This window comes from Chrysemys picta, chromosome 1 (genome assembly GCF_011386835.1).
Source record: "Chrysemys picta bellii isolate R12L10 chromosome 1, ASM1138683v2, whole genome shotgun sequence".
Taxonomy (NCBI): Eukaryota; Metazoa; Chordata; order Testudines; family Emydidae; genus Chrysemys; species Chrysemys picta.
In genome coordinates this window covers 169346189-169362130 of record NC_088791.1, presented here as the reverse complement: position 1 = coordinate 169362130, position 15942 = coordinate 169346189, and the positions used below count along the sequence as shown (strand labels likewise).

Below are 15942 nucleotides of genomic sequence, written 5' to 3'. Positions count from 1 at the left end.
CCTCCCGGGCTCCGGCGGCGCAGGGTCCGGAGGCACGGCGGCTGCCCGAAGCCGGTAGCGCTGGGGCAGCCCGGCTCTTAAACAGAGCCTAAGAGGAGCAGAGCCTCCCGCTGCAGGGGCTCTGCTCCTCTTCGGCTCTGTGTAACTTATACAGTGTAAGTTACGCAGAGCAGCCGGAGCCCGGAGGGGAAGTGCCCGGCCAGGGGCGCAGGGTCTGGAGACATAGCGGCTGCCCAAAGCCCGAGCGCTACCGGCTTCACAGTTTGCTGGGCAGCCTCCAGACCCTGCGCCCCCGGCTGGGCGCTTCCCCTCCCGGGCTCCAGCTGCGCTGGGGAAGCGCCGGCTGGGGGCGCAGGGTCTGGGGGCTGCCCGGGAAACCGTGAAGCTGGTAGCACTGGGGCAGCCCTTTCCCCCTGGCTGGGAGTGGGAGGGAGGAGGGGCGGAGTTAGGGTGGGGAAGGGGCGGAGTTGGGTGGGGCTAGGGGTGGGGGAAATGGGCGGGGCCAGGGCCCGTGGAGGGTCCTCTTTTTTTATTTATGAGATATGGTAACCCTACCATAATGACTCTAGGGGGTGGGGGTATGACGGGATGTCGCTATAACCGGGAGATGCTTTGAGATATGGAGCCGATATTCAAGTGAAGCAAACCAACCAGGAAAGGATTTCTGTAAAACCTCACTGCACCTCTTGCTTTTTCCATTTGAATTTACAGTGAATGCGACAAACAAAATCCAAGCCCTAAGGGCAACTTGGTACCTATTTGTTTTGGAATTGCATGTATGAAATGTTGCTAATGCACAGCATATGTCCTGAATGTAGGTAAAGTATACTACAGGCATTTATATATATATATATATGCCAGAACATATACAGAATGCCCCTGCATGCATCTGTGCTGTGTGTATTTTTATATAGCAACAACAGTTTGCTAGGTTATTTACAGATATGCAGGAAGGAGAAGAGCTCGCAATCTGAACAGACACACATGGGGGATGGAAAGTAAGGCAGGCAACCAAGTGTAAGTCAGTGAAAGGTGGTATAAAGTCATCTTTAACACCCCTGCCCCCGGGTTTTGCACTGAGCAGAGCTCAAACACAGTGATTAATTGGACCCAAAATCTTTGGTTTCTAGTCTCTCCCTGAAGCATGTTAAAATCAACCAGAATCTCACTCTCCACTTTCTCATTGCTTCAGCAGAGTGTCTAGAGAGATCAAAATCCACACAAATGGTTGCTGGAGCCACAAGTAACATTCTAAATTCAGGCAGTGCTTTGCAACCTGTTGCAACTCATCAAAGCTGGTACTCACTGTAAAACCATCAGTCCCAATGAGCTGTCAGAGACTTAGCAGAAGATGTAAAACTGATCCTTCAGATGAAGTGTTCTTTATTTATTACTTTAAAATAGGGTTCTATCCATCAGTTTATGGCAACATTTTCATCAGTGTTTCCAAAGAATTTCATGGAATCCAGGTAGTCCATTCCCTGGAAGTACTAAATGTCCAGACTACTCTCAGCCAGCATACCCATATATCTGTGTCATGTACACAAGACATGGGCCATGCATCGTATGTGTCAGATGCCTGCCAGGTAACTCTTGCATATCACAGGCATGCTCTACACATGCATACCGGATGCATGGCTCCCATCACAAGAATGCTATACTCATACTTGCGCCACATGCACATCAAATATATGCCTTATTTACACACAAGAATCACATGCATGCAAAATGTATTTGCAGGTACAAACACACATTAACATTGCACGGCTGCAGAAAGTGTCTGCCTCCTGTTTGTTTACTCTGCATGCAGGCAGACTGTGTCCCTTGCAGAGACATCAGAGGTTCGAGGATGGTAAAATATAAAGAGATAAGAGGGCGATACACCAGTTGGGAGCAGGCACTGGCCTGGGTAACCCCATCTCACAATGTAGTGCCTCTCATTTCAAGCCCACCCTAAAACCTGAGCTCCCTACAGTAGTGCTGGGTTTTATAGATAGGTGCTTCATGGTTCCAAGAATGTCCTGGTAAAACCACAGCTGTAAGATGTGATATGTGGGGGGAAGCAAATGTCAGAAACCATGCTGCTGTTGGAAATCCTAAATTGTTGTGAGGACAAGCAGGACAACATTCCATGCAATCTGTACAACAGTTTACTCAGTTAGGCCCCTTCAATAAGCACAATGTGATGTGTCTGGATTTAGGAGGAGAATGGATCTCTTCACCATGCCAGAAGGGCAAATAAAGCTGGAATCTTGAGAATTCAGCAGAATTCCCACCTTCTCATCAGCAGATTCTGCATTGTCTCTGCACTCAAGGCTTTCTCCCCACTCCTCCCTGTCTTTGTAAGGGATTCAGTCTGTGAAGGAATTCACAAAGCCCTCTCAGGAGAGGCCAATTCAGTGAAACCCAGGGCAGAGGCCACATCTGAACCTAAACATGTTGACGTGAAGAGCCCAGCCAGCTACCAGAAAACAATACACTGAGTGACTGTGCCTCATCTAGCTTTCAGCACTTTGATTCTTTCCCCGGGCTGAGTTAATTCACTGATAACCCGTCCCCTCAGTGCCATGTAACTTCCCCCCTTCACAGACCCTCCCCCTGCTCCTCATTTTTAATAAGGGCTGTTAAGTAGGCTAGGCTGCAGAGAAACACTTCAGCTGACCCAGCCGCTCTTGTTCATACCAGCGGTTACCACAGCAACGGCTGGGGGAGGTAGCACACAGGCTTGTCATGAATGCTCGCTAATTGAAGGCCGACTTTCCTCCCACAGTGATGAGCAACAAGTGAAGCAAAAATATACAGCAAGAGGGAGAGATTAGATGGCTCAAGGGGGAAGGGAGTGAGGTATAAGATTATTTCACCTCTAGGTTTAGCTTGATTCAGGCCCAGAATGGTACTGACAAAAAGTGTCGTGCATGAAATGGAATGGGGGGCATCAGCCTAGTTCCTAGGGAACAGGCCCCCTAGCAGGCCACCCCAATTGGGATTAGCTGCCTGCCGTTCCCCCCATGCTCTGAAGTCTCAATAGAAAAGCCAAGGACTGAATAGGCCACAGAGCTGTACTCCCCACTGCACCCCTAGACTAAGTGGTCAGTCTGGCCCAGGTCAGTGAGGAGAAAGCTCACTGTCCCTGTCCTGTCCCTGTCCCGTGAATAAACGCCAGCGCTCCATATCACTCTAGCTCCTTCCATTGGCACCAAACTCATTTTTTTAAAAGTAAGCTTGGAAGAGGGAGAGTGTGGGCTAGAAAAGAGCTGTCAAGGAGAAAACAGTTTATTCAGATACCCTGATAAGAGGTCATCCTATATTGTTGCCTATTTATTATTGCTTGGCCTGTCTCGGAAAGCGGACTGTGGACATTTTGATAAATGGATTGAAATGGCTGTCTAGTTTCAATGTCTCTTCTGTAAATGCCTCTATATACACAAGGACTGTAACTTCTTATGCTAACACCCCTCAGTGAATCCCAGCAGACACCTCTATGTCTAGATGGCCCAATTTTCCAGGATTGTCCCGGATGGTTTTATTCAAAATAGGAGTTTGTCCTTGTGTCAATAAAAATCTGGGACGTGTTGGCACTGTCTCTATTCCTGCCGCACTGCTGATTATGCTTTCCACACAAGCAACTCCAGCAGCTGCCTCTCAGTTGTTCCCCTAACATGCACCTGCTGCCTCTCAGGCACAAGCGGAAGTTATGGCCACTCAACTGCAGCTGAGAGGCACAAAGACTAGAGTGGCAGCACAAGCACAGCAAGGCCCATCACCAAGTGGGAGGAGAATCTTTAGCCCTATAGACAGGCTCTGATGTAGAAGGTCTGGGGAGGGAGAGGAAAATTGGAAATGGGGATAAACCAAAAGAAAGCAGAGCAGACCTGGAAGATGGAGAAATAAAAGGGAAGGAAAGAGGAGTCCTAAAACCAGAGCGAGGAGGGAGAGAGAAAACAAAAGAACCTAACTTAATATGCAGGGTAGACGATACACCCAGAAGGAAAGGAGCAAAAAGTTAGGTCTGACTTGGAGCCAGAGGAGACAAATAGCTGAATGGAATGGGGTCTATAGAGAAGAGGGTAAAAAAAAAAATAGAGTTGGAGAAAATAATGAGGGAATGCAGGGGTAAGTACATTGAAGAGCAGGAGGAGTCAGTGATGGAAGTGAGTGGCAATATGTTCCCTTTGGGGGGACTGATGCTCTAGTCCCCCCCAGCAGTGGAGGGCAGTAGGGGCCCAGACAGCTATTTCCTTCCCAGTAGTGGATGAACATGCTATTATCGTCAACCTGTGTTACACTCAAGGGGCCCTGGTACTTGGAGACTGACCCAGTAGGAGCATCAGGAAGCAGAGTGGAGAAAGCGTGGCTCTCATAAATTGGAGGCTCTTCCAAGGCTGCTGCTGGGAGATTTATTGGGAGAGTGTGGCCTTGTAATGAGTTCCTCCTTGCTCCCTCTGCGAGCAGTAAACTTTTCTTTTTCCCCCGTCCCTCTTTTCTCTGTTTGTCAGTCGGAGGGAGAAACAGAGGCAGCCGTTCTTGGAGATCAAAGCTTTAGCAGGCAACAAAGACCTCCAAGGAGGCTGTTGTCATGGAAACCTTAGTAGCTGAGGCCTTTTAATCGGTGCCATTCTCCTTTGTTAGCAGCGTGTGGCTGGGGCTGGCAAATAAGAAGGAAGGGGGGGGGGGGAATCCTTGGCAACAAGTAGCATTTCTAAATGGCATGAAATAAGTAACTGGGAGGTGAAGGGGGTGTTGGACAAGGTCTCAAGAGAGAGGTATGGGTGCACAGCAGAAGGATCTATGGAAAAGCTACATCACACAGGAGTTTAGCAGGAGAGGACACCCTTGGTGCCCTCCTGGCACCACGGCACTCACAGATGCGAGTACAAACTGGTCTTGTTTGTCTTGTCCTTTGTAAAATAATTACTCCTTGCTCCTGCCCACTTTATGGTTCTCTGGCCCAGGCAGAGCTGTGGGTAAGAAAGTCTTGGTTATAAAGCTGTTTGTGGGCCTTCCTGGGCTGAATTCTGGGCCTCTAGCCCCCTGTGTATGCCAGTGACACTAATACATCTGCCAACTACTGTGGATAAGTAGGCTGGGATGTTATTGGCAGCTCTTCAATGGAATAAAATGAAATGCTACAGCTGTCATCCTGTCAGGGCAATTTCCCGCCATGAACTCTCCCATCTCTGGATTATAGAAACTGATGTGGGCTCAATCTCTCTTGGGGCAGAAGAGACTAAAGCTGGCACTGCTTATATCAAGTAAAATAAGTCACCTTATTGACTGAGAACATAGCACAAAGGTCCAGCCACACACACACAGCAGCATGCACTGATTTATACAACAAATACATTATTATTACAATGTATGTAAGTATACAAGTAAGTATATATATCTACAACTATGCCTCTCTGTGTGTATTAGGCTAGGAAGAATTTGATTTTTATGCTTTATGAATTTTGACAGGTAACGTAAATTGCCAAATTTTCATTTATCAACTTTAAATGTTTGCTTACTAACATGGGATTAAGAAAACCTCAGATGCTAATTGTTTAATTTAAAAAGTAATGATTGGAGAAGTCTAGGCTTCTAGGAGATTCATTAATAAAATACTATCTGATAATTGTGTAATTCATGTTGTGTTAATTGACCTGCCAAATGGAACAGAGAATAAAAGATGTCAACGGTTGTCTAGCAAAGCAGTGTGGTCCATTAGCTAGCGCACCAGACTGTTAGTTAGGATTCCTGGGCTCTACTCCTGTCTCTTCCAGAAATTCACTGTATGTCTGAGAGCTAGTCAACTTAATTTAATCTTTGCCTAAATTTCCCCAGCTGTAAAATGGGGATCATATTTAATAACCTGGATAAAGAGCTTTGAGGTCCTCAGATGAAAAGAGCTATAAATAATAATAATTTTATTACAAATGTAGTACATTCTGTATGTTTAATAGAGACAGTGAGCTTGAGCTACAGAAGTCACTTAGCCTAGCTAAAGGGTCCTGATCTCCAAGGAAAGAACATCAATTAAGCTAGCATCACCAAAACCCCAAGATGTCATTGCGAGGCACTATATTAGCCCTGACACTGCAGTATGTACAGTGCCTAGAACATTGGGACTCTGATCTCTGGTTGGGGATTCTAGGCGCTATCATAATACAAATATTTAATAATAATTTGTATTAATACTCTTTGAATAGCATCCTGTCCTTATTCTAGAGTGGGTTCACTTGCTCCCAATCTCATTCTTGCCCCTATAGCAAAACACTTTTTCCCCACTGATCCCCTAAGATGGGGTAGATAAAGGCCCTGATTCAGCAGTCCATGCCCATAAGTGCTTTGCTGAACTTTAGGCACATACTTAAATTCCACTGGCTTTGCTGAACAGGGGATGGATTTAAGCACATGCTTAAATGCTTTGCTGAATTGGGATCAAAGTGAGAACAGCTAGTGGAATTCTACAGTGCAACGAGAAACTACCCTTATCTTTGATATGGAAGTGTGATCCAGGGACACGAAAAGTCCCAGCCGGGCTGCTCAGATCAAGATGGAAGATTGCTGATGCAACCTGCAGTCTCCATGGGCTGTATGTCCATATAAAGACATGCGCAGCTGCAATCTACTCCATTTTATTCAAATGATAGTACAGGTCTGTCTCATCTTACGCTGGGGTTAAGTTCCGCAGTCAGCGCCTAAAGCAAAAATCGCGTATAGTCAAAATTACATTGAGTGTAATGGCGGGTGGAATTGCCCGCACTACAGAAACAGTATTTAAATTGTTATTTTTCTCTTTTGTTGTTGTTGTTGTTGTTTTTGCCAACCGCGTAAAGCTGGAATCACACATGTTAAATGCGCCTAAGATGTGACAGACCTGTAGAAGCAGCTCCTGAGCTTGCTAATGAAGCCCTTGGTTGGGCAAAGTTTGGGACCCTCTGCCCTTAACTATGTAAATAACACTGTATTTTTGCTCCCTCCCAAATCTTCCACATGTTGTTATTGATGTCAAATTATCTTGCCAAGCAGCATCCTCCCTTTAACCTGCATACTTCCTATGCTTCTGAGGTTCAAATCTGAAAAATGTTTCCTATTTCCTCTTAAGCACTCATTGGTCTCCTCTCTTATTCTGCCCTCCCCAATTTCCATTTTCATCGATTGATATGATAAAGAGGTAGAACTCCTGCTCCCCTCACAACCTCCAACCAACATTTTAAAAGATGCAGTGACCCCCAAAATAAGCAATGTACAGTGTATTTTAAAAGGACATGTCAATAGGGAGTTGACACTGTGCATGATGGGAAACTCAAACTCTCTCAGACATCATCCCTTTACTGTTTCAGCTGCTCCCAATAGGGAGTCAGCCTTTCATCTGATAAGCAAACAGCAAACAAAAATGTCTCATTGAGCATCCCCTAGGATTGCAGAAGTTCTCAAACCTACATTGAGCATCCCCTAGGATTGCAGAAGTTCTCAAACCTACATTTATATTCAGTCTGTCCTTGCAATTCACTAATATCCAGAAGAGAAGTGGGATGGAATCAGAATATCCCAGGAAGTTCCAGAATATTAAAAAATGATATTTCTTTATTGCTGGCTGCCTATCTCCTGCATCAAAGGGCACTGTCTTGCTTTCAGTCATCACCACATTGAGAGAGAGAGAGAGAGAGAGAGAGAGAGAGGCAGGAAAAAGAATAAGAAGTGTTGGAAGGACAAGGAGACAGGGAGAAGGGAAGGTAATTGAGATGTCACTGATACTCATAACTAATGGGCTTGATCATTCTGTCTGATGACCAACACCCAGGACAGGAAGCGAATGTAAGCTGCTCCAGCCAGCCTATGAAGCAGAGCAAAGTACACCCAGAACAAGACTGCTCTCATGCTCTTGGAGAACCCATTGAAGTGCACTCTCCTGATGTGCAAGTGCCGCAAACAGTCAAAGTGCAACGACAGAAAACGAGCTGCCCGAGCTGCAGGTTCCCTCCCAGTAAAAGCACAAAGGACTAGGGCAGTGTGATGGGATGTATCAACTCCGCACTGGTGAGCTGAGGGTTAAGCAGCTAGTCTGGACGCAGGAAGTCAGGCCCCCTGGCCTTTTTTGGGCATGCTCCCAGTGACAGGAGCATTCAAAAGGGAGCAGCTCAGCCCAGTCTGGGCTGACCAAGGAGGAGAGCAGTTGGATGCAGTAGCATTCTGCCAAGAAGCTGCCAGGACTGGGCCTCCTAGCCAAGCCACGGAAGCCCATTGACCGCAAGAACTGAGGACAACGACTTGCTGCCAACAGGGGAAGGAGCCCCAGAGATGAACCTGGGAGAAAGCCACTGACGGAGGTTCAGGAAACAGTGGTAGGAAATGACCCAGGGAGCACATAATAATACCAGACCCTAGGCCATATATATGGCCTATGCCTGGCTTTGAAAGACACTGGGTCAGAACCCAGTGGACCAAGGTTCCGCTACCTGGCCTTGGGAATTATAGCCACTAGGCAGAGGAGCTCTTGACTCTCACTGTGGGACACTACTGCCAGCCTGGGGCACACAGGCATCCCCCGACAGCCAGTACAGCAGGACAAGGCTCTCTTCTCCATATAATCTTTTATACACCGGTCCCAAGATTTGAAACAACATCCATTTATTTAGGCTTCTCCTGTCTCCATGGTAGCACATTGCTTCACCATGGTATCTGAGAAGCAGTGCAACCAGGTGGATAGACCACTGGACTTGGGCTCAGGAGACTGGATTTTATTCTAGACTCTGCCACAGTCCTGCTGTGTGACCTTGGGCAAGTCACTTTCCTTCTCCGTGCCTCAGTTTCCTCATTTGTAAAATGGGACTAATGATACTGACCTTCTTGTCAAAGTGCTTTGAGAGCTACTGATGAAAAGTGCTATATCAGAGCTAGATATTCTTAATTATATTATTATTATTTATTATGATACTGAGATTTGGTGGCCAGCTAGGTGCCTTTGGGGTGTGAGGATGAGGCACAGTTAAATAGCCCATTACCCAGTAGCAATATCCGTGTTGGCATCACATAATAAGACCCGTGGCTAGTATCTGGCAGAGATGGCCCTAAACTGAAAAGTGTGGATCCAGACCTGGATTTAGAGCAAACCAAAGTTCAGAGGGGTTCAGGCTTGTGTCAAGTACATGGTGCACGATAGTGCCATGGGACTGGACGAGGATGTGCCAGTGGTTAATGCTGATTTCCCTTGTCCAAGGGCCCACTGTCCACCTCCTGTCTGTAGAGGGGCTTTGGCAGTGCATTAAAATACATCACTGTGCTTATCTTCCATATTGGTTGAGTGGTTTTCCTCCAGCACTATCACTTGCTGCACTGTTCTCCTCTGTTTAGATGCCATCTAAGTACTCCTTTGACCTAGCAGGCCAATATATATGTTCCAGTGTGTGCATGTACAGCCTCTACACAAGTTATCTATCCATGTGTTTTAACATGACCTTCACCACAGTAGCAATATATCAATATACAACATACAACATTAAGGAAGGTAATATTTCTCCAGAGGGACTATGCCCTCATCACCTGCCACTTCTCTGATTTCAGGTTTTAACTTCTGATTTCTAGGGGATTAATTTAAGGCAAACTATGGCTCACACTTTAAGAGAAAAAAGTTGGTTTTGGCTAATGTTTAAAATATTGTTTTCCTTGATTTTACTGATATAACCCCCCATGATTATACTGATATAAACCCCCATGTGGACATTCTTATTAAGGTACAAGAGTGGCTATGCTGGAGTTTACTAAACCAGGGGAAGGGATAGGACAGTACTGGGCTAGAGAGGCCCCACCCCTCAGCAGCTGTAGGGCATGCTCCAGGTGGACGGATAGTTTAAAAGGACATGGGTGGGCCAGAGAAAGGAGATACAGGTGATATCAGGAAGTGAGGCTGATGCCTGGAGCTTTGAGAAGAATGGCTCCGGCACTGTTAAGGCCACTCTGGAAGCAGTGATCCAGATCCCCCTTCTCTTTGGGAGTTGAAAACTCACAAGAGACTGTGAAGAACTGGGCAATGTTCCATTGGCAGACTAAGCAGAAGTGACCTGTGGGGAGTATATCTGGACATGGACCAAACAGTGGTCTGGACACTGTAATGCCCTCTTGAGTCAGGACCTGGTGGAGTGGATGGGCTGGGTCTCCTTACCTGGCTCCTCTGCACCTCTCAGATGACAAAACCCTAAGGGGAGTGGAAGGGACATTCTGGAGAGAGATTGAGACCTGCCACATATGACCCAACTGGGGCTAACGTGGCCACTCACACATAGGTGCCGACTCTGTGGGTGCTCCGGGGCTGGAGCACCCATGGGGAAAAATTAGCGGGTGCTCCGTACCCACCGGCAGCCAAGCTCCCCTTCCTCGCCTACTTCTCCCCAGCGTGACGCGTCCATGCTCCTCCCCCTCCCTCCCAGCGCTTCCTGCCCCCCTGCCGCCTAACAGCTGTTTGGCAGCACTTAGGACTTTCCGGGAGGGAGGGGGAGGAGTGGGGACGCCGCGCGCTCAGGGGAGGAGGCAGAGAAGAGGCAGGGCAGGGGCGGGCACTTGGGGGAGGAAGGTGGAATGGGGGCAGGAAGGGGGCGGGGCTGGGGTTGGAAAAGTCAGGGTGGGGCGGGGACTTTGGGGAAGGGGTGGAATGGGGGTGGGGCGAGGGCGGTGCAGGAGTGGGAAGAAGCGGGGCAGGGTCGGGGCCAAGAGCAAGGGGGGTCAAGCACCCACCGGGCAGATGGGAAGTCAGCGCCTATGCACTCACATGTTCCTGGAATACCGGACATTCTGGCGCTTCCGGGAATGGTGTGGGTCCACCCTTGCTTGTGTGACCTTGTACTCATGGTGCGTGAGAGGTCACACTGCACAGGGGATGCCATTTTCAAGAGCACCCTATGCTGCTGCGGGCGGAGTGGCACGCACTTCAAAATAGAGTCCCCTGTCCAATACCAGACAAAAACAACTCCGGTATTGTCCCAGTACTGAACAGGGGACAAACCAGCCAAAAAGAGGACTGTCCAGTATAAAACCAGACGAGTGGCCTTCCTAGCTGGGGCCTGCTGTAGAACGATCAGGCCAGAAAGAACCACAGAGCCATTGCCTGATCACTAGGCTGGCTGGCTATCAGACTGACAAGCTACAGGGGCCTTTTCCCAGTTTAGTTTATGTTGCTTTGGAAGCAGTTTCAGTTAAACCAGAAAAGGCCATTCTTATTCCAGAATAAGTGTGTCCACATGAGGAAGTGTACCAAGTATAACTATAGAAGTTGAACTATAGTGATATAATTATATCGGCATAACTGGAAAAATTTCCCATATAGACAAGCCCATATAGCAAAAACTGGTGCCCTCTCAATTCTTCTTCAGGGATGAGCCTCCAGACAATCTGGGAGAACGTTAGGGGCTGCCTGCTCCCATTACAGATCGCAATGCAGCAAAAACCAGTGCATTTGGGATCTATTTAGTGTATATTTTTAAAAGACACAATTTCAGATTTTTTATTTGCTGGCACTTTATCACTTTAAATCTTAAATAGGGGGCCAGATTCTCCACTGCCCTGCCCCTTAGGTAACCACCTGCCCATGTGCCAAGTGAGGCTATGTGGATGTGAAACATTCCTGTTCTGGTTTGGCAGTGTTTGACACCCACTTTCCCCAGTCACAAATGACCACCCAAGGTGGGGGGCAGGGGAGAATCAGACCCAGGAAATGTAATATATGTATGTACTACCCTCACAATATACTGCATAAACATACTCAGAGGGAGACAAAGCATGAGAGCTTTCCACTGGAGAAGAAGCAAATTGTGAATCATGGCTCACCCAGAACCAGCAGCTCCACTGACTCCTCATTCTTGCCCTCCAAGTCGTCAGGGGTGATGATGAGACAGTAATAGAGCCCACTGTCTCCCCACATCAACTTCCCAATATGGAGGTCTGCATCTGAAAAACAAAAAATGCAGAGGGTGGGGCCATCCCCAGCCCCCTCAAGAAGTGAAGGGTTGAAAACACTGGCTCCAACTCCAAGTGCAACCCCCTGGGAGCTGTCACTGACGGGAGTAGATTTTTGTTCCCTGGTGGTTTGCGGGGATTACATCCCTAGCTAGTGCTGTGTGACAGGTCAAGCCTCTAGGAACCGATCCAGCTCCCCATTAATTCCAGAGGGAGGTGGGATTGGACCCTAAGAGAGTAACACAAGCCCGTTACTCTGAAAACAGATGTAGCTCGGTAAGCTGTGGTGTTGAATGGGGAGTTGGAGAAACACAGGCAAGGCCCACAAAGAGAGTGCAAGGCAGAGGATGGAGCCCTTGGACAAACCACTAACTCCTCTTCCTTTTGCCCTCCCTACTGGCAATGGCCCAGTGTCTTGACAGTACTCCTGCTGGGCAAACGGGGTTTAGATGCTACTTCCTCTGGAACACATCAACCATCTCCCAAAGGCATCACTAGAAAACAAAGTAAAATATTCCCTCCCCTCCAAGAGGTGAGTGTGTTTCCGCCACACCAGGAAGCAAGGGGCTAGTAACGCCCGACCAGCTAGCTGGCTTGTTGAATTAGAGAGGATGACATGTATTAAGGAGTCCTAGTCTCACATGGCCTCTTCCCGCAAAAGATTGAGGGAAGTCTCAGCTCCCCCCAGTTGACTTCACACAGCTTAAATCTCTTCCTTTTCTCCCTCCTGAAGTGGGAATGGGTTTAGGTCCCTATTGGAGTAGGTGATGAAGCCCAGAGTTGAATAAACATGAGATGCAGAATTACTCCTTCATGTTGGCAGGGCAGGAGGAGAGGAGGTCTGTTCAAAAGGATAGGAAGAGTTGTGAGCGGGAAAGCCCAGCCATGGAGACTGCACTCCCTATTCTCTACCGATTCTCTACCACAGGAGAAGCTGGCACCTCCACGTCAGCATTTGGGCCCATCGGTGGGAGCAGTGTGGAGAATCCCAGAACTAAATGAACATGAAAACAGAACACCCCTGTTGACCCAGGAGAGAGTAACCCCTCGGTCAGGATTGGAGCCCCTTTGTGGAGCAGGTTAAAAGTCCAGGAGGAATGAGTTTAAACTCCCCTCTCTGGGTCAGATTTAGTTGGTAGAGTCCATTGTCTAAGAATAAACTTGTACCATTGGGTCCTGGTACATGACTGGGGGTCCCTAGGCACTAGGATTATGCAAAAAATAATAATTAATACCCCTGCCCCAGGTGGAGTTAACTAAACAATTTCCAACAGCCTGCAGTATTCATAATTGCCAAGGAATGATTCTAAACAATACTAAAGCAGCTAGGGGGGCATTACCATGGACAATGGTGACATCTCTTTCCTTATAGAAGTCCCCTATTGTGACCGCGGATCCCTGCTTGGAGGCTACGACACGGACCGTCCTTCTGCTGTCCACGCAGTCCAGGTAGGGATCCCACTCCAGGTTCCTTTTGCTCACCGCTTGTATCCCTGAGGTGGCCAGACCCAAAGCTTCTCCCGTGCGGTCTTGGCAGTAGGATTTAAACCTCCATTGCACCACAGCCGGCTGCGTGGAGGAAGTAGAAAAGTGGCAGCGAAGCAGGGCAGGCTGAAACAGCATAGCAACCTTCTTCTTTTCAGGCACCGTGACCTGCAGTCCCTCAGCAAGTGCTACAAAACAAAAACATTGGTGTCATCCCCCAGCGTGGTACGGACAACATGCTCTGGGCACAGATGGGATTAGATGTTTTACAATGGTGTCATTCTCACATAGACTTATAATGACCATCAGATTTTAGGTACTGGGGTGGAATTTCCCTCAAGGTATGTTAACAAGGATATTTGGGGAGTAGGAATAAGACCCCCCAGAGTTTGGCACAAGGGTCAAATGTAACATCTTTGGGGAGCAACCACATTTTTGTTCTGTATTTGTACACTGCCTAGTACAATGGGGTCCTCGCCCACGACTGGGGTCCCTAGGCACTACAGCTTATACAAATAATAACAACGGCCGCACTGGGATGAGAACAGAACTGGACAACTGCCTTTATTATTTTAGGTGAACTTAAAAGCAGTTTCTGTCCACCCATTGAGGAAGATCCAAGTACGAGAGAACAATAGGATTATGTGAGTTTAGTTTTAATATTAAAAAAGAAAGTGGATGAGAGGGGAGGGCATATTAGGCACTTCTAAAGGACTAGGCACTTTATGGATAAGTATACTCCATGCACTAAAGATATTCAGTAAGTGGGCCAGATTCTGATCTCACTCATATCAGTGCAAATCCAGAGTAACTCCATTGATTTCAATGGAATTACCCAAATTTAACTCCAGCATAACTCAAGGCAGAATCTGGCTCCTTGTAATGTGCATTAACACAGTCCCACACCCATATTGAGACACAATAGGTATGAATCCAGATCACACAACTCTTGCTGCAACTGGAGTGCAGACTGGGCACTAAGCAAATTCTCTCTATGTGAGAGGAGCAAAGGATAGTGGCCAGAATTCTTAGGCTTTTGCATTTCATGGAAATTTGCATTTCATGCATTTCATTTCATTCGATTTATCTGCCAGCTGACAGGAGAGCTGCGTCCCCGCCTGACATATTGGACCTCACAGCAGACACATGGGAGTGAATTACATGTGTGACTGCTGATGCACCCTTCTTGTTTGGTAGTTTAAAACAGTGGTCCCCAATCTTTTTTGTCTGGCGGGCACCAGACGATGAGCCACAGAGGACCGTCGCAGCGGACGAGCAGCCGCCAAAATGCCGCTGACAAGCGGCAAAGTCAATAGGCGTCGCCACTGAAATGCCGCGTCATCCAGAGGCGTTGCTGCCGAAATGCTGCCAAAAATCGCTGCTTGTCGGCGGCATTTCGGCGGATGCTCGTCCGCCAGCCAGTACGCCGGCACACTTAGATGCCCCAGCGGGCGCCGCGTTGGGGACCCCTGCTTTAAAGTGAGAAGGGCAGAAGGGGAGGGGATGGGGGCTAGCCTCCCGCAATGACTGATTCACCTGCCGCCCATGATTGTGGGGGGAAAGGAGGCAAAGGGAGGAGAAACATTGGGATGAACACAGGAAGTGTAAGGGTGAGTAGGAGGAAATGAGATCTAAGGTATAGAATGGTTAAATGTAGCTGGAAGGTAGTCTTTAGTGACCCCAATTAAGGTATGTTTAGCAGTGTGAAGAGAGTAGAAACCAGACTGTAAGAAATCAAGGAGAGATATGGAGGAGAAGAATGAAGTCAGCAAGGGTACTTAAAGATCTTGGAGGTGGGAGCTAAGGTAGTAGTTACAGAATGAAATTAGAATGAAGGAAGGTTTCTTTAAAATGGAGAAACAAGAGTGTGCTTGAAGGGAGAGGACAATGAAGCAGAGGAAAGACCAATTAAAGATAAAGGAGAGTCAGCCAGGACATAGTAGGTGTGAAGGTATGAGGCCACAGGAGGCGGTTTGAAAGATTAGAAGCAGAAAATAAGCAGAGATCTCAGAATTTGGAGCAGAAGCAGAGGGATTGGGGAATGGAGAGTCTTGGACTAATGTTGTGACTTTTCTTTTTGAAGAAGTTAGCAAGGCACAGTGTACAGAACCAATTCAATCACTGGATTGTGAAGAGATTGCAACAAAGAAGCCTATTAATGCCAGTTTTGAGGGATAGAGATACTTGTCTACTAGGAGCTGGGACTGAGACCCACAATTTATTTCACTTGGACACCGAAACCCATGAGATCTGGTAACAAATAGCAACTACTTCTGCTTTGGGCTGGATTTGAACTGGTCAACTATTGATTAACGGCACCATTTCCCATTCTCAATACCTTCCCTCATCCCAGCAGGGCCGGCTCCAGGGTTTTTTCCACCCCAAGTAGCCACCGCCCCCCCCCCCAAACAAAAAACAAACAAAAAAGCCGCGATCGCGATCTGTGGCACTTCGGCAGGAGGTCCTTCGCTCCGAGCTGGAGTGAGGGACCCACTGCCGAAGAGCCGGACATGCCGCCCCTCTCTG

The 15942-nt window shown here is 47.7% G+C and overlaps 1 protein-coding gene across 16 annotated transcripts in view; it reads right to left on the bottom strand.

Annotated features, from left to right (window-relative positions):
• ILDR2 (immunoglobulin like domain containing receptor 2) overlaps window positions 1–15942 on the bottom strand; it is a 49257-nt gene that overhangs the window by 22067 nt on the left and 11248 nt on the right. For all 16 annotated transcript variants that reach the window (XM_005283696.5, XM_005283697.5, XM_005283698.5 and 13 more), the window contains 2 exons: window positions 13272–13604; window positions 11803–11922 (listed from right to left, as the gene is read on the bottom strand). In XM_005283696.5, the coding sequence (XP_005283753.1) occupies window positions 11803–11922; window positions 13272–13604 (453 nt within the window). The remainder of the gene's footprint in view (window positions 1–11802; window positions 11923–13271; window positions 13605–15942) is intronic.